General features: G+C 33.0%; 4 protein-coding genes across 8 annotated transcripts; 3 read left to right on the forward strand and 1 right to left on the reverse strand.

Annotated features, from left to right (window-relative positions):
- The first annotated feature begins 332 nt into the window (after window positions 1-332).
- LOC108215101 (glycerophosphodiester phosphodiesterase GDPD6) lies at window positions 333-6,283 on the forward strand. Its single transcript, XM_017387445.2, has 7 exons — window positions 333-474; window positions 2,770-2,948; window positions 3,246-3,504; window positions 4,554-4,663; window positions 4,798-5,016; window positions 5,478-5,633; window positions 5,944-6,283. The coding sequence occupies exons 1-7, from the start codon at window positions 462-464 to the stop codon at window positions 6,178-6,180; spliced, it is 1,173 nt and encodes a 390-aa protein (XP_017242934.1). The 5' UTR covers window positions 333-461; the 3' UTR covers window positions 6,181-6,283.
- LOC108210516 (glycerophosphodiester phosphodiesterase GDPD6) lies at window positions 339-19,259 on the forward strand. 3 transcript variants are annotated; one of them, XM_064089339.1, is made up of 7 exons: window positions 339-474; window positions 15,200-15,378; window positions 15,654-15,912; window positions 17,384-17,493; window positions 17,594-17,812; window positions 18,319-18,474; window positions 18,791-19,259. In XM_064089339.1, the coding sequence occupies exons 1-7, from the start codon at window positions 462-464 to the stop codon at window positions 19,025-19,027; spliced, it is 1,173 nt and encodes a 390-aa protein (XP_063945409.1). In that variant the 5' UTR covers window positions 339-461; the 3' UTR covers window positions 19,028-19,259. The 3 variants fall into 3 exon arrangements, with proteins under 3 accessions (XP_063945409.1, XP_017237329.1, XP_017237330.1); XM_017381840.2 differs by lacking the exon at window positions 339-474 and adding an exon at window positions 14,044-14,272; XM_017381841.2 differs by lacking the exon at window positions 339-474 and adding an exon at window positions 14,294-15,091.
- On the forward strand, window positions 6,428-9,885 carry LOC108215100 (protein FAR1-RELATED SEQUENCE 5-like). 3 transcript variants are annotated; one of them, XM_017387443.2, is made up of 6 exons: window positions 6,428-6,736; window positions 6,852-9,039; window positions 9,129-9,213; window positions 9,332-9,382; window positions 9,467-9,508; window positions 9,583-9,885. In XM_017387443.2, exons 2-6 carry the CDS (start codon window positions 6,856-6,858, stop codon window positions 9,627-9,629), a joined length of 2,409 nt encoding a protein of 802 aa, XP_017242932.1. In that variant the 5' UTR covers window positions 6,428-6,736; window positions 6,852-6,855; the 3' UTR covers window positions 9,630-9,885. The 3 variants fall into 3 exon arrangements, with proteins under 3 accessions (XP_017242932.1, XP_017242931.1, XP_063945404.1); XM_017387442.2 differs by having other exon boundaries at window positions 9,332-9,508; XM_064089334.1 differs by having other exon boundaries at window positions 6,428-9,039; window positions 9,332-9,508.
- A 296-nt stretch (window positions 19,260-19,555) lies between the features above and the next one.
- Window positions 19,556-23,420, reverse strand: LOC108211604 (replication protein A 70 kDa DNA-binding subunit B). The gene is made up of 12 exons (XM_017383242.2): window positions 23,090-23,420; window positions 22,290-22,436; window positions 21,983-22,192; window positions 21,674-21,851; window positions 21,299-21,569; window positions 21,103-21,205; window positions 20,903-21,027; window positions 20,747-20,825; window positions 20,512-20,656; window positions 20,217-20,377; window positions 20,002-20,122; window positions 19,556-19,889 (listed from the first exon to the last, which is right to left on the reverse strand). The coding sequence occupies exons 1-12, from the start codon at window positions 23,221-23,223 to the stop codon at window positions 19,689-19,691; spliced, it is 1,875 nt and encodes a 624-aa protein (XP_017238731.1). The 5' UTR covers window positions 23,224-23,420; the 3' UTR covers window positions 19,556-19,688.
- Window positions 23,421-24,856: the final 1,436 nt, after the last annotated feature.

The following is a 24,856-nucleotide window of genomic DNA, read 5'->3' on the forward strand; positions in this document are numbered from 1 at the left end:
ACTCTCAATTAAAGCACAATTAACGCACGCTTTTTCTGGAACTGACTCACGAATCCCATTTTGATCCCGAACAGTCGCCGTCGCCTTCATCCTCTTTGGCCGCCACCTCTGTTGTGTTGATATAAGGCCCAACTGAAAATGATGGCCGAAGAAATCGGTCCCGCTGGCGTTTGGAACCCTGCCTTGACTTGGATCTTACTCCTACTTGTATTGTACTGTACTATTAAAAACAGGACAATTAATGACAACATCATCAAGAAAATATCGCAAACAAATGGGTGATATTTTGTGAAGTATCTGGACTATAATCAATGACAAAAGCATCAAGAAATAGAATATTCTCGGCATGCTCTGTTAATAAAGCCCTTTAGCCCATTCCAAATGGGTACTATACACACGCATCATCAAATGTACATATAACCTGCGTGTCAAGGTTAAGAAGAAGAAGAAGAGTCAACACTATGGTTTCATCTGGTAAGCATTCCCAACTCAACCCCTCTTTCTTATTTTCCTAATCTTCTCGTGTATACGAGTGGTTTTAAAAGGATTTCTTTTGGAACTAAGCTCAGGCAAAACTCGATTCCGCTGTGTTTTTTTATCCTCCTGCATCTGAAGTTGGTAATTCGTTTATTATGTGATAGTATTTATATTGTTTTTAGTGTGCCAGGTCCAAGTTTTAAGCCATGTTTAGTAGTTAGTGTATTGAAATAACGGGTTGAATTCGATAAGCTAGTTTTGAAAATTCTAATTGCATGAGTTTTTTAATTAGAGGATTGTCATTTATATACTTAATATACAAATATCTAATTCAACATATATTTACCAAACAGTTTTATTTTTTTTATTGAAAATAAGTAATTCAATTGAGTTTGCTAGTCGAAACTACTAATGCAATCAAATCAGTTAGTCAAAGTAGCTAATTTAATTCGCCAACAGTCTAATTGCCTAATTGCCGAACAAGGACCTGGACAAGTAAAGACTTAGCAATATATTGCTTAATTATTGTAATTTTATGTTTTCCATGAAAATTTCAATTTTTGCGTATATGGATAGGGAGAATGTGTACAACTTGCAAAAGTCATATATGGGCTAACATTTTGGGATGCCTAATATAAAAAAGGTGGACAAGTAGCGGCAAGATAAATTTATGATTAGAGGGTACAAGGGCTGGTAACAGAGTCACAGACCAATATGATGTGTCTGTCTCGATGTGTTGTAGACTAGATTTTTTTTTAACTTTGATACAAAATGCCATTATGAATAAGAGAGCATGATTCTCGATATGTGATATTAGAAAGTTTACTTACTGTCCATAATATATACACACACAAACCACTTGGCGATGCTCTAGCGGGCCCGGGGTGGATTGAGTGGCGACAAAAGTGGGCCTTAGGTGCGTGATGATATAGATAGATGTAGATATAGATATGTAATTGTGATGGGAAGATGTGCGTGATGGTGGTAAGTAGTCGTTAATTATGGTAAGTTATGGTGATAAGCAGCGGTGGCTATTAGTGATGTTAGGCGATGGTGGCAAGCAGTGTTATTAAAGCCAAAAAGTGCGCGAAACGCTAGAGGTCTCTTATAGCCTAAATGCGAAGTGTGGGCTTTTTGAAGAAATGCATTATATTAATTAATTAATTTTTATATATATTTTTATAGATTAACATAACTGAACATGCTAGTTAGTAGTTACGGGCTATAAACCCAAAAGAAAAAACTAGACCCTTAGTACTCAAAAATTTTAAGAAAGAAATTAAGAAGTGGAATAGTGGATAAAATTTATATTTCAGCATCAACATATTTTTTCGCTATTTTATAGGTTTTTGAGCTTTAGGCTTCAGCAAAAAGCACGCTTTTTGCATGGCTTTTGTATTTACTCTGCGCTTAATAGGCGCGCTTCGCTCCGCTTTCGTAAGCTGCACTTAAAGGTGCTTTTGATAACCATGGTGTCAAGTCATAAAATGTGGTGGTAATGGTAATAGTAGGTCCATTATTGTAGTATAAGTGAAGATTATGATCATATATGTTGTGTATATATATGTATATATAAATATATACATGTGTGTGTGTGCGTGTGTATATATTTGAGAGATATGTTATATATATATGGTCTGTGTACATTTTACCCTTCCCAGACTCTGTTTTAAGCGGGTTATATTAGGTATTTTTAGTTTGGTTTGGATTTGTGAATGTATAAATGAATGATTTCTGTACAAACTAAAAAGCAATCTTTGATCAATTCTTAATCACTATTTTTAACTATGGAAATCATTTATTTAGCAAAAAAAATGAATGATTTCTGTAGTTAAAAATAGTGATTAAGAATTGATCAAAGATTGCTTTTAAGTTTGTAGACTAATTGGTTTCTATTGCAGTAAGACTCTTTATTATATGTATTAGTAGATTTTAAGAATTAGTAAACAACGTGATTTTGAACATAAAGTGAAACTAAAACTATAATCGCATGTATCAAAAATGCAATTTCAGCTTAATACAATGGTGTATCTTTTAAAACTGATGGTTTAGAATTCTTTTGAAATAATTATTAAGGCATCTGGTACTGATCGTTTATGATTCTTTTGAACTAATTTATTAAGGCATTGGTTCCTACTTCCATTGTCTGTTTTGCTGCTTTTGTAGTTGAGTGACAATACCAGGTAATTGGGGTTGTTTGATTTGATTAACTGTTTGCATAGCTAGCATTTTTCATGCATTTTATTGCTTATACTCGGGGATTTGATTTATTAGCAAATTTTTTTGATGCAGGTGTTGCCCCTTTAATTTTTCTGCTACTCGTTCTTGGGTGTTCTGCACGACCTCTTTATCCACTCCCTAGCAGAAGGAATGATAAAACTAAACAGCCCCTTCAAACTTTCCGTCCATATAATGTAGCACATCGTGGTTCTAATGGGGAAATTCCTGAAGAAACTGCTGCTGCATATATGGTACGTCCTTATGCATTCACATTTGAAAATTCATCAACAATTCCTTAAAGCTTTATATTAAGAGTTTTTCATAGCATCTAGTTCAGTTTGAGATATATCATATCACAAGTAACAAATAGTTTACTTAATTTGCTCGACTTTCTACAAAGAGGATCAGAATAAGAAAGATAACAAGTAGCTATACTACAGGCTTCCTAATTCATAATTTTAATGTCTTGTTACTTTAAATAGAGGCAGAAAATAAATTGTACTGGACCATGCTCCATCCAGTTTTAATAAGGTTTTTAACTCTTCCAGAGGGCTATTGAAGAGGGTACAGACTTCATAGAAACAGATATTCTTGCATCCAAAGATGGTGCACTTATATGCTTCCATGATGTAATTCTTGATAATACGACTGATATAGCCGAACACAAAAAGTTTGCAACACGAAAGAGGACGTATGATGTACAAGGGGTCAATAAAACCGGCTATTTTACTGTTGATTTTACTCTTGATGAACTGAAATCATTAAGGGTGAAGCAGAGGCAATGGTTCCGGGACCAACAATATAATGGTCAGTTTCTCGGATGTATTAATCATTTTTTGTTATCTCTTTTCAGCGAGCACATGTTTTGCAATTTGTCTACTTGCAAGATGCACTCTGCCACCATTCACTATTTCAATTTGCACTCTTGCACACCATTTACTTCATGTGCCAAGCATACAAATTAGTAAGATATTGGAATGAAAAAGAGATTCTAACTTCTGGTGATGCTGATCCTTTTAGTGTCCTATTTTTATTAATAATTGGTGAAAACGGGCTGTGTTTACATGCAGAAGTGAAAGTAGGTTTTCAAGTAAGACATGCTAGATTAGGTTACGCTTTTTTTTTGGGTCTGATATTTAGGTTACTTTTACACACACACACACACACATATATCCGGAAATATTGTAGAAATAGAAGTAGAAACACTTGAAAAGAGTCGGTATTGTTCATATCATGATTTTCGGACTTCACTGTTAGCATATTACAAAGTAAGAAGTAAAACACGGAATATATGTAATACTCACAGGACAGTATGTCTCTTGTTGAGGCCTTAAAATTCAAAAAAATGAATACCTTTAGTTAGATAAGATTATTTTCTTCTGTAAAGGGCTTGGTTGTCGATTTACTTCAGAAATTGAGGTATAATAACTCCAAGAGATAATCGGTAGTCAATATGGCATGCCCCTCTGGTCTGTGGAACATTTTTAGAAATTAACTAGAATCTACGCAGCAAGTGATGCGTATAAAACATAATCCAAAGATTCTCAACTCATCACAATATAAGTTATTAATTATAAAATGTGTTTATAGCTCTATGTATAAATATATTATATCCTCACAATGCATCTTACAACATCCGTTGTAGAGTACTTTAAATAAGTTAGGAAACAGAAAAAAAGGTTGATTTATTATAGCAAAGCGGATCATAGTCAATGTTGCAAAAACGATAAACTTTTGTGCCTTCTAATTACACTCTTATTTATTGAGGATCATGTTGATGATAAGTTATGCCTTTAAGTGCTTGAAAAAAATAATATCACTTCAGTAACATTTTGATTTTTCTATATGCTCTGCAGGAAAATTTTCCATCATTACTTTCGAAGAGTTTATCTCAATTGCACTGGATGCACCTAGAGTAGTGGGAATATATCCAGAAATTAAAAGTCCGGTCCTGATCAACCAGCATGTGGGTAACATAAGTCTTTGTGGGCACATTAGGAGTATTAGATGTAAAATGGCTGCTTAATATGAAGAATTGAGTAGCTGTATTGCAGATAATATATATATTTTTCTGTACTGAATTTATGTTTCATATAACAGGTAAAATGGCCAGGTGGTAAGAAATTTGAAGACAAATTTGTTGAGACACTTGTGAAGTATGGATACAGAGGTTCCTATCTGTCAAAGCAATGGTTAAAACAACCTGCATTTATCCAGTCCTTCGCCCCCACATCACTTATTTATATATCAAACCAGACCGACTTGCCTAAAATTTTCTTAATTGATGATGTAGATGTTCCGTGTCAAGACACTAATCAGGTTTGTGATTTTTCTTTGCGCATAAGAAAATATAGAGAAACTGAAAATTTATTGGTAGTTTTAGCCTCAAGTATTAGGATTCTGTTGTTCTTGATGGCATTTCCCACTAAAAAAACAAGTGTCTGCTGTGAACTTTATTTAAATTATCTGCAAGTGTCAACAAGTACAATTGAGTTTCATAATGTCAAAATCAATATGACAATATTATCTCAGAACCCTTTTCAGATTTTAAAACATTATGTTCTGTCTTCTATATGTATTGAGCATTTACTTTCCAAAAGTACATTTATAAGTAGTTTGGTTTAATACATTGCATCTAAGACTTTTACTCTTTTTTACTCTAATGCTGCCTGCGTATTTGCATGTCTAGTGGTCACTGGTCTGTTTTTATAATTTGATAATATCTCTAGTTTCTACCACGACAACTTATGACTTTAAAGTAAAATGTTTTTTGTTCGCAGACATTTGCAGAAATCACTTCAGATGGTTACCTTGACTTTATAAAAGAATACGTAGTGGGGATTGGACCTGGGAAGGATACGCTGGTTTCTGTATCAAATAATTATCTGCAAACACCTAACGACCTTGTTGCCAGAGCACATGCTCATGACTTGCAGGTGTGTTGCTCAAACTAATTCATTCTGACTACTTTTAGTAAGCTGACCGGAAAAGCAATCTCTCTTTGATTTCATAATACTGCAACTGTGAACCTGATCATCATCTGTGCTGTTTTTTGATTATCATCACAAGATAAAAATTGGGAGTCAAAGAATATTTACATACTTGTAATCATAAACATGGGTTCTAAATTCTACTTGTAATAATATTGCAGCTGTCAACCTGATCATCATCTATGCTCTGTTATTGTTTGCAATGTTAAAACCTACGTAGGTTCTAAATTCTTTTTGTGTCTTTCAATTGTTACAGGTGCACCCATACACCTTTCGGAATGAAAATCAGTTTTTACATTATAACTACAGTCAAGACCCGTATCTCGAATATGATTACTGGATAAACGAAGTGGGAGTTGATGGACTCTTTACCGACTTCACTGGTAGTCTCCACAGATACCAAGAATGGACCTCTCCTTCCATCTCTGATGATGATGCATCTACCTTATTGCATAAGATTGCATCAATGGTCTCAAAGTATCATAAGACATAAGATATTCAATAGACAATTATACTCAGTTTCTAGCGCAACCACAAACTATGCGCATTCATTTATCTTTTTTGGTAATTATTAAAAGCTACTCTTTCTTATTTAATTCTATACATTTCTTTTCAACTGCTCAACATGGATTTCAATGCTCCTATAAAATATTAAGAAAATTTTAAAAATAAATTACACTTTACAGGAGCATTAAAGTCCGTGTCATGTCCCCATCCCGATGTATACTGAGATGTATACTGAGGGAGTAGAAGTTAGAGTTTCTACTCTACTAGTCTACTGTCGTTTTCAATGGACCTTTGTACCTCAAGGGTTTTTGGGTAATATAGTACTTATTAAACCAATGAGTGATAAAGTGATTAGGATTGAATATACAATAAATCTTGGGCTACATCCTTATGCACTACTAAAACACTACCCCTTTTTTAGGAGTAGTCCATTTTTTATTACTTTTCTAATTTAATTAAGAAAAAAAATCAGAATCCTGTATATTCCCTCTTGTATCCCATCACAGCTTCCATCCACCGCTCCACTCTTCTTCCGCGATCAGGTATTTCATCAGTTACTACCATTCCTTTCAATCAGTAATACAATTACATATACATAGAATATACATACACAAATTTCATAATTTTTATTAATCATTAGTCATATATTATACACAGATTAATGGATCCCCAGTTTGAAAACCAGTCCATGGAACTAGAGGAGAACGAGGAAGAAGATACAGAGCAGTTAAAGGCCCAAGAGGAAAATAATGAAGAGGAAACAAGTAAAAAACTCTCACCCCCTGAGGTAAACACAATTTTTGATTCTGAAACTGAGGTGTATGAATACTATAGACAATATGGTATACAAAATGGATTTGGGATTATGATAAGAAATACTAGAAAAATCGAAGGAGTTAATACATATATGACTGTTGCATGTCACCGATATGGTGAGCCAAATCAAAAGGCACCGGATAGCTTAAAGCCAAAACCTGTTGTGAAAACAAATTGTAAAGCTAGACTTTGTGCAAAAAGAATGGATGAGGATGATAAATGGCGTGTGACTCAATTTGATAATGAACACAATCACAATTTGAGTCCAAGCAAGGCATATAGATTTCGTTGTAACAGAAAATTAACAAATCATGCAAAGAGAAGTCTTAATTTGTTTGATGAAGCTGGTATTCCCATGAACAAGAGTTACAATGCTCTTGTGGTTGAACATGGAGGTCATGAAAATATGACTTTTAGCAAAAAAGATTGTGAAAATTATATGAGGACAATAAGAAGGTTGAGGTTGGCTGAGGGTGATGCAGTTGCTCTCCAAAATTATTTTAATAAAGCCCAATCAATAGATTCCAAGTTTTATTATTCAATGGATCTTGATGATGAAAATAGGATAAAAAATCTATTTTGGGCTGATGCACGATGTAGAGCGGCATATAAAGAGTTCGGAGATGTAGTAACTTTTGATACTACATACCTGACTAACAAATATGATATGCCGTTCGCGCCTTTTGTAGGAGTTAATCATCATGGCCAGTCAATTTTACTTGGTTGTGGTTTAATTTCAAATGAAGACACACCAACATTTATATGGTTGTTTGAAACTTGGCTCACTTGTATGTCTGGTTATCCTCCTAATGCTATAATAACAGATCAAGATAGAGCAATGCAAAATGCAATTGAGAAAGTGTTTCCTAATGCACGCCACCGGTGGTGTTTATGGCACATAATGAAAAAAATTCCTGAAAAGTTAAAAGGGTACAAAGAGTATGATTCAATAAAGTTTGAACTACAGAATATTGTTTATGATTCCATTGAGGTTGATACTTTTGAATTAGGATGGAGTTCTATGATTTCAAATTATAATTTGAAAGATAATGACTGGCTCAATAGGTTGTATGATGGAAGACATAAATGGGTCCCTTGTTTTGTGAAAGATTGTTTTTGGGCAGGAATGTCAACTACACAAAGAAGTGAAAGTATGAATGCTTTTTTTGATGGATATGTCAATGCTAAAACATCCTTAAGGGAATTTGTGGGAAAATATGATAATGCTTTGAAAGATAAGGTGGAAAAAGAAGTTCACGCCGATACTCGCTCATTGAGTACTACTATCCCTTGTGTCACACCTCATGTTATAGAGAAGCAATTTCAGGAGAATTATACTAATGATAAGTTTAAAGAGTTTCAAAAAGAGATGATAAATCTCATGTATTGTGAATGCATGATGTTAGATTCTGATGAGGTCATCTTTAATTATCAAGTGGAGGAGATACAATATGTGGGTGATTCTCAAATGCGGAGAACTATTAAATACAATGTTTGCTTCATTAAAGAGGTTGGAGATGAATATGATGTCAAATGTGGATGCCGTCTTTTTGAGTTTCGTGGAATAATTTGTAGGCATATTATCAAGGTGCTTCTTTTTAAGCAAAATGTTTTTACAATGTCAAGTAAATACATTTTAAGAAGATGGAGGAAGAATGTAAAAAGAATTCATAGTCGAACTAAAGTGACATATAGTACATGGAAAGATTCTGAAGAGAAGCGTATGTATGATATGGTTTGTGATGCTTTTTATAGAATTGTTGACTTGGCGACTCAAAAGATAGAGAGGTGCAACAGCTTGGTTGATACATTCAAAAAATTGGAGTTGGAATGGGATAATAATGATGAATGTATTTCAAAGAAAATATCTGTAGATAAGCAGACTAGTAAGAGTGAAGGTAAAAAGTCAAAAAATTCTGATTCGAGTTTAAGTATTCATTCACCGATTAAGAAAAGGTGCAAAGGTCGTCCACCAACTAGGAGAAAGCAGTCAAAGGTTGATACAGTTGTTAAGTGTCTGAAGAAAAAGGTAAGATACTATCATGCTTTAATTTTCTAAATATGTATTCTTCTGTTATAAATTGATTTCTGCTTATTATAAATATTTGTGTTTTGTAGTCCAAAAAGGGTGGGAAAAAGAATTGCATACAGTCGGATCTGAATGATTTAAGTGAAGAGCTTTTAACTTTTTTGCCAGAGGATGGTTTGTTCTCTACTATATCGTTAATATGGAATTGTTGTATTTGTTTCACCAGGTGTTAAATGTTGGGAGAACTAACCTCTGTAATTTGAATTCCTGATCTGCATTATATATTTACTAGGGCCAAATCACTTGACAAATTTGAGGCAGCAGACACCTGATGATGCTAGTGGTAATGGCAATATAGCTTTAATCCAAGAAGTCAATGATAATAATGTTTTGAAAGTTGTTGCCGGACTGACTTTTGAATCTGCAGTAGATAGCAGAACAACAAGACCACTTGTCTCCGCACTATCTGGTAGTATCTAGCTTAATTTCAAGCAGGTTTCTTCAAGTTTCTTGAGTTTAACTTAAACTTTCCTCTCTGTGCAGTACCAGAGGAGGCTACAAATATCACATCCACCACCAACACCAGTTAGGTGTGGCGTCTTGTTCGAGGCAGTAGTTATTTTAGGCAGTAGTTGAGAACTTGAATTTCATAGTAGATATTAGTCTATTGCATATCAGAGCAAACATTAGTTGTTTTAGTTAATTGATTCTCACAAGTGTTATTCAAAACCAGGAGTTGGTATGTACTTTAATTAGTGATTGTCCAAGAGATGATATTGATAGTTGTTGCACATCAGATGCCTTATCATTTATCAGATGCTGATATGCTTTAGCCCTCTCAACTTCTTTCTTTTTGTTCATAATGGTGGCTGTGTTTTTATAATTCTTGTTCCCTTTAACTCATCATACTTGGTACTATCTTGCTTGATCATTGAATATGCCATTTCCGATTGCTTATTGGATTACAATATCATATGGTGATTTCGTCGAAGTTTTTATGTTAGTAATGCTGTCTGGGGACTTGTCCATAAAGATGGTGAAGATTTTGGCTAGTTGGTGGTGCAATTCTTTAAAGCTTTAATATGGTTTTGCCTTGATACTGTCTTTGCTTGTGAAGGGGAAAAAAAGTCTACAGGTTTTGGCTTCAATTTGGTGGATTTTGTTCTTAATTTCTTGCAATTACAGCTATGAACACAAGCATTTTTCATCCTGGAAGCAAGAGCAGGGCCAGTGAAATTCTTTCTTCTCATATGTGCTTTCAGAAGTACCACTTCTTTTATTTTCCCAAATATAAAAACAAACTAACCCCTAAAAAAATAGAGTAACAATAGTAGTTAGCAATAACAATTTGAATTATTTTTTTTAAAATGATGAATACAAAATTTATGGTTATATAGTAATAATATACAAAGAAATACAAAAATAGTAATAAAAGAAATTTTTCTAACTAGAGAAATTTTATGTTAAAATTATATTTAATTAAGAATAATATTTAAAAAGATGTAATACATAACAATTACAGAGAAATTAAATTTATGTTGAATCATAAATTAATATTATGAGAAAAAATGAAACAAAAATTTAATAGTTGGTATTATTTAATTGAATAAATTTCAATAAATTTATTTAGTATAAGTTTTTACAATAAATCTATATTTGAATATTTCAATAAATTTATATTTGAATAAATTTTAAATAAATGAATATTAAAAGTACGTTTAAAACTGATCCATTTTTCAATTTTAAGGACTTAGAAAAAAAAAATTGAAGTCTAAGCAACGTTTTACACAACCAGCAGAATAGTACTGTTGGGCCACGTCAACTCCTAAAAAAGGGGTAGTGTTTTAGTAGTGCATAAGGATGTAACCCAAGATTTATTGTTGAATATATAGTTAGTTGAGATACCTCAAGGGTTTTTGAATTTTAAAATATTTTTTTCTTATAATATATATAATTATTTAAAGAATTAAAAAAATATTTTTTTTAAAAATTATAAATTTTAATATTATTACAACATAATTTTATTTTGAAATAATTTAATATTATAATTAAATATTTAAATATATCCGATTTTAAATATCCACTTGATGGTTTGAGCGAACGATTTGCGCTTTGTAAACTTATTTGTTCGCGTTCATGCTATCACAACAAGATGTTACCGAGGCTAAAGATGGAGCAGGGCGTTAGAGCAAATAATATAAAATAATTAGTGCTAGTATGTCTTAAAGATTTAGGTAATCAATTTTTAGTGTCAACTCCAATAGTAATCTCTATATTTCTCCTAAGATTATTTTAATAATAAATTTGAGAGAGAAGGGGAAAAGGAGAGAATAGACAAAGAAAGAAGAAGATGGATGATTATTTTATTCATAAATATTAAATAGGTAATGACTAAGGGTTACTTATAAATAGGTAATGGCTAGGAGAATTAAGGTTGTGCTAGTGATTTAGGGTAACACTAGGATAGTGTTGGAGTGCATTTTTTTGACACATTACCTAAATATGAGTTTAGGACATCATATAGCTAATCTATTGGACTTGCTCTTATGACTTTAAGTGCATTTACGTATGTATATAGCATTCCCATTCAACAAAATAACCAAAAGCTACGCTTTATTCAAAAAAAAAAAAAAAACCAAAAGCTACGCTATGCTCATATTCCTTCCTTCAACTTGATCTTGCCATTTTCCTTTCTTCAACTTGATCTTGCCCTTTTTTCCTAGTTGGGAAATGGGAATGCTCCCAAAACATCATAAATTAAAATTTTGTAAAATCTACCACTATAGCACATAATTTTCTTTTTTGAAGTAAATTATAACACATAATTAATTTTAGATCATATGATTATGGGGTGCTAAATATCTTTGCATTAGGCATGTAATGATTATACATTTAATATACTTCTCATGATTAAATTTGTATCATATAGCATACCAATTTCAACACAGCACCCCCACTGATTTTAGAATAATATATATAGTATACTGAATAATATTTATATATGTATTTTTATCTATGTAAAATTATCGTTGAAAATGTAAATAAATTATAACGGTGTTAAGGGCGATCGGATAGTTAGAGCATCTCCAATCATGAAAAACCCTCAGCTAAAAACTGAGTTGGCATACCAAAAACAATAATAAAAAAAAAGTCAATATCTTTGAAAAATGACACTTCAATCATATCAACCCCTTGTTTATAATTATAAGAAAATTCTAAGTAACCAAAAACTGTTCACAAACGTTTTTCTTAGATCCAATTAGTAATGTATGATTGGTTTCCCTCACACTAATAATAATTGGACCCCTGTATGCATATCAATCACTCAATTAAAAATAGTCATATGTCTGCCAAGTCATTTGGGAAAAAGTTTTGGGAACAAATTTTGGGTGACATTGCATTTCCCTAATTATAACCAACCTCCTAGTTATATTTGTCGATCCACTACAGGTGTGTAAGAAATCTTTCGGAAGATTACACATTACTTATTACCATATTAAAGTGATATATTCTATTTATAACAATTTAAAATATTAATAACATACTATTTTTAAATTATAACCAGCCAATATCATCAAATCAAAATGTCTTACAAGTTCAGCAAATTTTACATAATGTCCTACAAGTCCAATTTAGCTAACTATCATAGCTAACTCTATTGGAGATGCTCTTAGTAAGGATATACATTTGGTTGTTATTCATATGTTGAACCTGTATTCTTGTCCTCACCAACTTAATAATCAATAACTATAATGTTGTGTTTGTCAAGATGAATGGAGTGGAATGGATTGAGTGAAACTAAAAGTAAATAATGAGTTGTGTTTGTCAAGATGAATGGAGTGGAATGGATTGAGTGAAACTAAAAGTAAATAATGAAGGGCCGAAGGGGACTTGAAAGAAAATGAGGTCTCAGAAAGAAAATGAGTCGAGACAAATTTTGTATGATGAGATTTAGATAAAAAAAAAATATGCATGATAAATATTAACAGGAGAAAGCGGTTAACAATAAATGTGGGAATTTTCTTGAATGTAGAAGAATGTTACAGAGAATATGGAATGAAAAGTGATGGATATTTTAGCTGATCCTGTATTTGATCAATGAGAGAAAGAAAGAGAGTGTTCTCTAGCATTACGAGCAAAAATCAAGTTAGTGATACAAGAGGCCTATATACCCAATTTATAAGAGTTTAAGCTACCAAATAATTCCGAGAAAAAAATAATCTAGATGGGCTAACTTTTGTTCCAGTTTATTAGGCCCCATGTCTGTTGGATCATGCAAGCCACTGTCAAGAAATCTATAACTCGCGTGCCCCAAAACCAAATGATTAGCTGACATGGAGCGAGTTAAAGAATGAATATCGGTCTAGTAAGTGGAGATAGACACCTCTAGAAAGCGGAGATAGAAATCTAAAGAGAGCGGAGGTAGATATCTCAAAATATATAATCATGTCGCTTGAGCTGGGACTGACCATGAGTTTTCGTGTCTTGATCATTATCTAATACTGTGAGAATACCCAAGATATAGGGAGTAGTCTTAGAGAGAGCCCACAAGGGATTTAATGTAAAAAGTTGGTGATACTCAATTGATATCATCTTCTTCGAGCAGAAAGATGAGGCTTAAAAGCCTTGCTGAAGAATGAGCTCAAGGAGGTGACCCTAAGCTTACGACCCCGAGTGTAATAACCCAGCTGTAGCGATCCCAGAAGTCATCACCATACTTATAGCGACACCACCCTTAGAAGAGGCCCGGAGCATTGATAATCTTCTAAGATAGTGAGACATACTTGTGGGTAACCCAACAGAATGATGAAGTAATTTGTTTATCTTATTCTTTAAAAAGAGATTATTTTTGGATAGTAAATAAATATATAATTTATCGCATAAATAATTATTTATTTTTATAAACAATAAACATGAAACACATTTTTAACCTATACTTTTTAAAAAATATAATTTTTTACCAGTCCATATCTATATCTCACCTATGTATACAAGCGACAAAATCTGAGCATCTAAAGGGAAATGGGTGATACTTACTGAAGTATCTCTTGTATTTTAAACAGGACTAATCGACGACAGAGAGCATCAAGAAATAGAATATTCTCGGCATGATCTGTTAATAAAGCCCTTTAGCCCATTCCAAATGGGTATTATACACACGCATCATCAAATGTACATATAACCTGCGTGTCAAGGTAAGAAGAAGAAGAGTCAAACACTATGGTTTCATCTAGTAAGCATTTCCAACTCAACCCCTCTTTCTTATTTTCCTAATCTTCTTGTGTATTATTCATATCTTCACTTGTTGATCAGAGCACAAATACTTACCATCTGTTTGTTTCTTCTTTAGTTTTTTTTTAATTATTATTATCTCTAATTGTACTGGTATACTGGTGATTTTAAAAGGATTTCTTTTGGAACTAAGCTCAGGCAAAACTGACTCCCCTGTGTTTGTTTACCCTCCTACATTTGAAGTTGGTGATTCGTTTATTATTTGATAATATTTATATTGTTTGTAGTGTGAGGTCAAAGTTTTAAGCCCTGTTTCGAAGTTACATGAAAAATTAGGGGGCCAAATTAAAGGGTAGACAGGATTGGAACATTGTTTAGTAGTTAGTGCATTGAAATAGCGGGTTGAATTCGATAAGCTAATTTTGAAATTCTGATTGTATGAGATTTTTATGTAAGTAGTCGTTAAATATAGTTGTAGGAGGTCCATGATGGTAGTAAGTGATGAGTGAATGTGTATGATGGTGTTAAGTAGTTGTTAATTGTGGTAAGTTATGGTGGCAAACAATAGTGGATATTAATGATGGTAGGCGATGGTGGCAAGCAGTGTTATTTAAGTAAAAAAGCGCGCGGAGCACAAAGGGTCTTTTATAGCTTAAGCGCTAAGCGTGGGCTTTTTTATAAGAAAGCACACTATAATTATTTATTAAGGCATCAGTTCCTGGCACTGATGGTTTAGGATTCTTTTGAACTAATTTATGAAGGCATCGGTTCCTGCATCCATTGTCTGTTTTGCTGCTTATGTAGTCGAGTGACATGCCAGGTAATTGGGGTTGTTTGATTTGATTAACTGTTTGCATAGCTAGCATTTTTCATGCATTTTATTGCTTATATTCAGGGACTTGATTTTTTAGCAAATGTTTTGATGCAGGTGTTGCCCCTTTTATTTTTCTGCTACTCGTTCTTGGGTGTTCTGCACGACCTCTTTATCCACTCCCTAGCAGAAGGAATGATAAAACTAAACAGCCCCTTCAAACTTTCCGTCCATATAATGTAGCACATCGTGGTTCTAATGGGGAAATTCCTGAAGAAACTGCTGCTGCATATATGGTACGTCCTTATGCATTCACATTTGCAAATTCATCAACAATTCCTTTAAGCTTTATATTAAGAGTTTTTCATAGCATTTAGTTCATTTTGAGATATATTAAATCACAAGTATCAGAAGCTTCCAGTTTTGGTGTTTGGATCAAATAGTTTACTTAATTTGCTTGGGCTTCCTAATTCATAATTTTAATGTCTTGATACTTTAAATAGAGGCAGAAAATAAAATTTTCTAGACCATGCTCCGTTTCCAGTTTTAACAAGCTTTTTAACACTTCCAGAGGGCTATTGAAGAGGGTACAGACTTCATAGAAACAGATATTCTTGCATCCAAAGATGGTGCGCTTATATGCTTCCATGATGTAATTCTTGATGATACGACCGATATAGCCGAACACAAAAAGTTTGCATCACGAAAGAGGACGTATGATGTACAAGGGCTCAATACCACCGGCTATTTTACTGTTGATTTTACTCTTGATGAACTGAAATCATTAAGGGTGAAGCAGAGGTTCTCGTTCCGGGACCAACAATATAATGGTCAGTTTCTCGGATGTATTAATCATTTTATGTTCTCTCTTTTCTGCGAGCGCAAGTTTTGCAATGTGTCTACTTGCAAGATGCATTCTGCCATCATTCACTATTTTAATTTGCACTCTTGCACACCATTACTCCATGTACCAAGCATACAAATCAGTAAGATGTTGGAATGAAAAGGGGCTTCTAACTTCTGGTGATGCCGATCCTTTGTGTCTTAATTGGTGAAAACGGGCTGTGGTTTACATGCAGAAGTGAAAGTAGGTTTTCAAGTAAGACATGCTAGATTAGGTTACTTTTTTTTTTTGGCCTGATTTTTGGTTACTTTTAGACACACACACATATAGTCTCGTGGAGAACCATTTGGTTCCACTTTAAAATCTCATTAATAATTTTAAAATTAATCGTACTTATTACTTATGCATAAATTTAGATTATAATGTAGAATACTAATCATATATAACATGCACAAACAATTACACATACAATCTAAGTAAAAAAATGATTTTAAAATTTGGTTCTAGTTTCTACTGCAGAACCACTTTGGATAAAACTGGTTCAATGGTAGAACCAGTTTGTATGTTATGATTAATTTTCAACGTATTTTGAAGGAAAAATGATAAACGTTATTTTTTGATTTACTAATTATATAGTGGATGAATAATGAGTGTGATACATGAATTTTATGTGTATATATAGGTGTTCTCTACTAGACTCTATGTAAGGTGGTTCTCTATAGAGTGTGACTCACACACACACACACACACACACACATATCCGGAAATATTGTGGAAATAGAAGTAGATACATTTGAAAAGAGTCGGTTTTATTCATATCATGATTTAGGACTTTACTGTTAGCATATTACAAAGTAAGAAGCAAAACACAGAATATATGTAATACTCACAGGACAGTATGTCTCATTGAGGCCTTAAAATTCGAAAAAATGAATACCTTTAGTTAGATGAGATTATTTTCTTCCCTAAAGGGCTTGGTTGCAAATGTAGTTCAGAAATTGAGGTATAATAACTCGAAGAGATAAACCAATAGTCAATATGGCATGCCCCTCTGGTCTCTGGAACATTTTTATAAATTAACTAAAAGCTACAGCAGCAAGTGATGCGTATAAAACATAATCCAAAGATTCTAAACTCATCAAAATATAAGTTCTTAATTATAAAATATGTACATAGCTCTATTTATAAATATATTATATCCTCACCACGCATCTTACAACGTCCGTTTTAGAGTACTTTAAATAAGTTAGGAAACAGAAAAAAAGGTTGATTTATAATAGCAAAGCAGATCATAGTCAATGTTGCAAAAATGATAAACTCTTGTACCTTCTAATCCTAGTCTCTCCATTTATTGAGGATCATGTGTTTCAGTTAATGATAAGTTATGCCCTTTCAAGTGCTTGAAAAAAATAATATCACTTTCAGTAAACATTTTGATTTTCCTTTATGCTCTGCAGGAAAATTTTCTATCATTACTTTCGAAGAGTTTATCTCAATTGCACTGGATGCACCTAGAATAGTGGGAATATATCCAGAAATTAAAAATCCGGTCCTGATCAACCAGCATGTGGGTAACATAAGTCTTTGTGTGCACATTAGGAGTATAGAGTAGCTGTATTGCAGGTAATATATCTTTTTCTGTACTGAATTTATGTTGCATATAACAGGTAAAATGGCCAGGTGGTAAGAAATTTGAAGACAAATTTGTTGAGACACTTGTGAAGTATGGATACAAAGGTTCATATCTGTCAAAGCACTGGTTAAAACAACCTGCATTTATCCAGTCCTTTGCCCCCACATCACTTATTTATATATCAAACCAGACCGATTTGCCTAAAATTTTCTTAATTGATGATGTGAATGTTCCGTGTCAAGACACTAATCAGGTTTGTGATTTTTCTTTGCGCATAAGAAAATATAGAGAAATTGAAAATTTATTGGTAGTTTTAGCCTCAAGTATTAGGATTCTGTTGTTCTTGATGGCATTTTCCACTAAAAAAACAAGTATCTGCTGTGAACTTTATTTAAATTATCTGCAAGTGTCAACAAGTACAATTGAGTTTCATAATGTCAAAATCAATATGACAATATTGTCTCAGAACCCTTCACAGATTTTAAAAACATTATGTTCTGTCTTCTATATATTTTGAGCATATACTTACCAAAAGTAAATTTATAGGTAGTTTGGCTTATTTAGATTTAGTAGTCAAGGTTTTGAAATTGCTGGCATCCAGAAAATAATAGATTTCATCTAAGAGTTTTACTGTTTTTGACTCAAATGCTGCTTATTTGCATGTCTAGTGGTCACTGGTCTGTTTTTATAATTGGATAATATTTCTAGTTTCTACCACAACAATTTATGACTTTAAAGTAAAATGTTTTTCGTTTACAGACATTTGCAGAAATCACTTCAGATGGTTACCTTGACTTTATAAAAGAATACGTAGTGGGGATCGGACCTTGGAAGGATACGCTGGTTCCTGTATCAAATAATTATCTGCAAACACCTAACGACCTTGTTGCCAGAGCACATGCTCATGACTTGCAGGTGTGTTGCTCAAACTAATTCATTCTGACTACTTTTAGTAGGCTGACCAGAAGAGCAATATCTCTTTGATTTAATAATATTGCAACTGTCAACCTGATCATCATTTATGCTGTCTTTTGATTATGCCTTCATCACAAGATATAAATTGGGAGTCAAAGAATTTATACATACTTGTAATAATAAACTTAAGTTTTAAATTCTACTTGTAATAATATTGCAGCTGTCAACCTGATCGTCATCTATGCTCTATTATTGTTTGCAATGTTAAAACCTACGTAGGTTCTAAATTCTTTTTGTGTCTTTTCAATTGTTACAGGTGCACCCATACACCTTTCGGAATGAAAATCTGTTCTTACATTACAACTACAGTCAAGACCCATATCTCGAATATGATTTCTGGATAAACGAAGTAGGAGTTGATGGACTCTTTACCGACTTCACTGGTAGCCTCCACAGATACCAGGAATGGACCTCTCCTTCCATCTCTGATGATGATGCATCTACCTTATTGCATAAGATTGCATCAATGGTCTCAAAGTATCGTAAGACATAAGATATTCTATAAACAATTACACTCAGTTTCTAGCGCAACCACAAACTATGCGCCATTTTTTTTGGGTAGTTATTAAAAGCCAGAAGTTAGAGTTCCTACTCTGCTGCCATTTTTAATGGACCTTTGTACCTAAAGGGTTTTTGGGTAAAAGGGATAATTGTATAATGATGTTCCGAGCCTCAGATTGAACTCTGCTGTTGTGTGGTTTTAACCTGCATTCGGTTTTCCAAGATGTTCTGATTTACATTGTTCATATAGTTATTTATTGCTCTAAATTAAATTTGGGTCGGAAGATGGAGGAGAATTGTTAAGTTACATATATAAAATAAAGCCAAAGGAATTGTAAAAGTTGTTGTAACCATCACGTTGTCACTTCAGGTGGCCAGAATCCCTAACTTAAATAATGGCCGACTTCAAATTGGAAACCTTGCTGATGAAGTGATAAAAACGACTGCAGACAATTTATACCATAATAAATAAAAATAACAATGTAAGAAAACGGATATGGATTTTAAAGAAAAGCTTAAATTCAGCAAAAACTTGCAAATAAACCAATCATTCTGATCCATACAAAAACTTAACCAGTTTAAGAAACATCATTCCTAACTTCACATACTTTCATAAATAATATAAAGCTTCTAAGAATACTTCCATAAACACATTATTGAGAAGCTTTCATTTTAGTGATCTCTTCCAGCAAAAATCTGGACTCAGCTGCGTAATCAACAGGAGCAACAGTTCTTACAGTTATCCTTTGTCGCTTCTCATTGTTGTATTCCTGCGGGACAACGCTTACTCGGAATAGATGAGGCACCCATGTGGCTTCTTTCAATTTCATTTGATAAGTACTCCCATCTCCATCCTATAGCAACATACAAATCAATGTTAACTTATTCTGTTGTCACAATGTAGCTATTTATTACGAGAAACCAAGAATTGAAAGTCATCCATCTGGATAATGTACATAGTTATACCTGTGATCTTAACTTGTCAAGCTCATCTGCAGAGCAGCCAATTACATTCTCAGCTTGATCATTGAAGAAAGACAGCAAAGCTTCACCACTTGCATCAGCAACTTTGGCAACCATTATATATCTGAACCAAAAAGAAGTTTAGAACTTAGCAATTGCAGAAACAGAGGTGCAATGTATTAGTGGAGCGCAAAAATTATGGAAGAGTTATGTTGAACCTCAAGTTGCATGAATCATCATTTTTCTGGCATCCTTCACACCAAAATCCAGATCCAATAGCTTCAGTAACTTTCTTGTTGCATGTCTTGCAAGCTCGATACCACATTGACTGATCTGGCTTGATAAAACTTATGTAACCCTTGGTACTGAAAAACACAGGCTGCAACACAGTTTACACATTAAAACTTTAGACAAATATTTTGATACTATTAAGTTGAGAAGAAGTCAAAGGTTAACTTTTGACAGATTAACGAGTTTAGGAGTTTCATCTCTCAACATTTATTGCTCCATTACCTTATCCTCACCCAAGGATGGGTTAGATGTTATGTAAGAAACAGATACTCTATCAGTATACATAGATCGACCTCCGCTCTTGGAAGAGGGGCTTAACCCAGTGCCGACAGAAGCCATTGAACTATCTTTGCCTTCAGAATCATACCTATCAGGGATACAATATAAATTTTAGTAACTACTATAGAAATTAAAAACAAATTTAATAACAATCATCATTTGTAGTGTAGCAACTAACCAGGACTTCAATTTTCTAGATTCAGGTGTCTCTGGATTCACCACGATAACAGTTCTACTCAATGCAGACAATGATACTCCTGAACACAAACAAAATGTTAAATGTTTTTCATGCTATACTGGTGTAAAATATTGCGGCAATTCAAACTTTAATGACCTTGGAAGTCCCCAACTTTTAGGGATTTAAGTGCAACTATAGGAGATTGATCAGCAATATCCAACAGATCTTGTCCAACAGTAGTAGCAAGATCGTTCCACAATGACACCACTACAGTCTTCTTACTGCAGATATAGCATGCGTTAATGTAAATGACAACTAAGAGGCAACAACATAAGTAAACTTAAAAACAATCTCACCTCTCATCTGCAATAGTTATGTCGCGCTTGGGGATGGTTTCATTGTTGCTTTTTCTGCGAATACTCATGGTGGGGGATACACTTTGCACCACACCAATAACATCTGCAATTAATAATAGTACTAAGTAGTGTTGATTTCATGAAAAGTAAATCAACTTAACTAACTGCATAAAAGAGTTAAAAAGTATATTCTTACCGACAAGCTCAGAATTATTGACATATGGTCCCAACTGATCAATAGGAACAAAATTAAATTTTGTTTCAGGAATGAAAGTTCCTTCATCAATTGCCTCCTCCACTACTGAATTTTCATTCAAAGTCATCTCATAATCATTTGGTACAGTCTTGAACTGCTTGTTAGCAACTCTTAGAGTTCCCTTTGATATGTAATAGGCCTTCCCAAGTTGAAATCTGTCGTAGAACTTCTTTGCAGCCTCATTGAACATTGTTGCTTGAATTTGTGTACCCTGCATAAAGCACACTCGTGGTCCTTATGCTTCTAGAATATAATAAATTCTGAAAAAAGAAAAATATACAGATAAAAACATAATTGTGAGAACATGTTTCTTACATCTTCGTCTGTCAACTCTACGTTGAAAACACAGCCTTCCCCTCTGGCATTCTTATAGTTGCGCATGTTTCCTTTGTTTGTAAGCCGAACCTTTATGGTCCAGTTTCCTTGATATGGATTCAAAGAAACAAGTGGATGAACTCTTCGGGTCATTGCCATTCGTGCAGAAGGGGCCATGCTAACAATTATAATAAGAAGACATTAGTTCCAAAAGAAACACATATCGTAAACACAAGCTATAAAAAATGTTAGCTTCTTGGCCTCAATAATCACAGTTGATTAAATTAGAAACCTAATTGTGTTACTTACTTTCCAGTTTGTTCATGAACAATTTGTGCAGCTGATTTCGCAAACATTTCTTGCTTTGGCTTTAAAACAATGCCAAGACCTTGTACATTATTGACCTCCACATCCTGTTTGGGCTTCAACAGAATTCCTGTTTCTTCAGATTTCACCACATCAACAATTTCTGCTTCAAGCGGAGGAGACACAACCTCACACTTTGTTACAATCAGGTATCTAAGCAGCAGAGAGATTACATCATAATTCAATTAGAGGATGTCAAGAACTCAAAACAATACTTTGTAAGTTAATAAGCTTTACTAAAAATTCTCACTTTTTGTTCTTAAGAGGAATGTCATTAAGAGTATAATCAAGAATACGTATAAGCCCCAAGTTCTGAATGTTCCCGGAGTTGACTTCATTTGACAAGCTAGATGGGAACATTCCATCAAGCTTCATTTTCCCGTCATTGGCTACAAACCTGCAACAATTAAAATACAGTTTCAGTCACAAAATCCAGGACTGCATTTATATATTGGACAAATTGAGCAGCATCGAGCATCAATCTAGTTCTAACAAATCATTTATTCCATCATCGATACAAAGTTCATATTTACTAGCATTGCAAGAATGCCTTTGTTATTTCATTTCAAAGGAAGTAAAATCAATATAAATATATAATGATTCTACGAATTAAGAGACAAGCAAGCAAAAAAAAAACGCCTCTAAAGTGAACATTTTCCTAATGACAACTAATCCTATTGTTAACATCAACAGACCCTAATCCCTTCACATTTGCACAATATCTAATAAAACCCTAATTTTTAAACCTCGATTTGAAAAAACAGTTTCACATTTCTGATAACTTTCCTAACGCTTTCAGAAAGAAAATGGAAGTAGAAAAATCATTACAATCACATAAACCCAAAACCCACCACAGCAAACCAATTTTTTATTGAATTAAAATTAAGTTTGGTAAATAAAAGCCTGTAATTAGTTGCATACAGAGTAGATCTAGGGTTTTAAAAATCAATTAAACCCATCAAACACAATACACCTCAAGGGGAGGGGGGAGAGAGAGAGAGGGAGGGAGGGGGAGAGGGAGGGAGGGAGAGAGACAGAGAGAGAGAGTACCTGAAGCGGCTATTGCCAGTAAGTTTAAGATCAAGAACTTGAACAACAATATCCGGGTAATCAGAAGAAGATGAATCAGGAGATGGGTTTGCCATAATCACTGAGATTGCATCCGGGCTCACTGTTTTCACCATCTTCTTTCTCTAAAACTCCCACAATTTCAACCCTCTCTTCTCTCTCTAAAATACCCACCGTTTTCACTCACTTTCTCTCTCTGCAAATATACACCGGAAACAAAGAGCGCAGCTCTTGCATATATGGGGCTGTTACATATGTAAGCATTGGCGGGGCGTGTTGAATTCGAGGTTTCAACTTATTAACGCGGGAACAAATTGTATCACTTTGGCGCCACACTTCAAAGTATATTGTAACGTAAAACTATAATTTCTTTTGCACAAAATATATTTCGTTACCTTTTTTGCGGAAGCCAATATAATTTCCCAATTAATGAATACCTGATTTTGGGGGAGAGTCCGATGCAGATCAGTGTAGTTTTAGGATAAAATCTTAACTGAAATCGTAAATATTCGTTTTTAAAATTGAAAATTGAAATTGTAACCGAACCGCTAGATCGATTTCGATTTCATGAACTCTCTGTTTGGTTTCAATCAGTTCAGTTTCGGTTTTAAAACCGCAAAATAAAAAATAAGAAACATATTTTCAATTGAAAGAGCAGAGAATTTATGTTGATTCAATAAATCCTTTAAATTTAATAATGAATCACATCATTATATTATCGATTTTAAACAAAATCAGATAATAATGAAATTCATATAATCAGTTCGATTTTTAAATTTTCGATGTAGGTTTTACTTTGGTAATAATTGTAAACTGAATTTTTCAGTTTGTAAACAAGTATCAGATTCTTTTTTATTTTATAACTAACAAACACTGATTGTTATATGAATATCAGATAGAAAATAATTATTTTTATTTTTAATAATTTAGTTACCAATATTTTAATTATATAACCGTTACAGCTTTAAGTTTTAGACAAATGTATTCATTTTTTGCATTTATCCAAATTATTATACATTAATAAAATTTATAAAATATTAAGTATTACTATTAGTAAAATGTTTGTATAATAGTTCCTTCTTAAATTTTGTATTAAAATCTTAGATATTTTAATACTAAATATATTTTATCAGTATTTTGAATTTAGAATTTTTTTTTATCATTTGTAGTATAAAGGGGCATAGAAATATCTTTTGTTTGAAAATTTATATTCGGCATTTACATTTTATAAAAGATAAGTAATTTATAATTTAAAACAAGAGTGACATTTATAAATTAAATATTTAAGATCCTGAATATAATATTTAGATTTTTAGTTTATTTAAAAGTAGTGAGTGTATCCATGTATAAGAAATTGTTTTATAGTTGAAAATTGAAATGCGAGTGTTTACAATTATTAATGACACCAACTAATTAATAAAAAAAAAATAGTATTTTGGTTACCATGGACAATGTGTTGATCAAAGCACCAAATTAAACAACATGTCACATTTATAATATTATAATATAAATTCTCAGATAAAAATAATTACACCGTAGATTAATGATCTATGAATGTATTATCTAGTATAATTTTGTGTAAATAATTTAAGAAATAAATATGAATATGCTATTACAAATGCAAGCAATTGATGTGACATGTAATTAATTAAATTTTTTTTTCTTAATACTCTAAGATATATATATATATATAAATATATATTAAAAAAATTCTAATTTTCAATATTATTTTGAAGATCAGGGGCATAT

Source organism: Daucus carota, chromosome 3 (assembly GCF_001625215.2).
Source record: "Daucus carota subsp. sativus chromosome 3, DH1 v3.0, whole genome shotgun sequence".
NCBI classification, from domain to species: Eukaryota; Viridiplantae; Streptophyta; class Magnoliopsida; order Apiales; family Apiaceae; genus Daucus; species Daucus carota.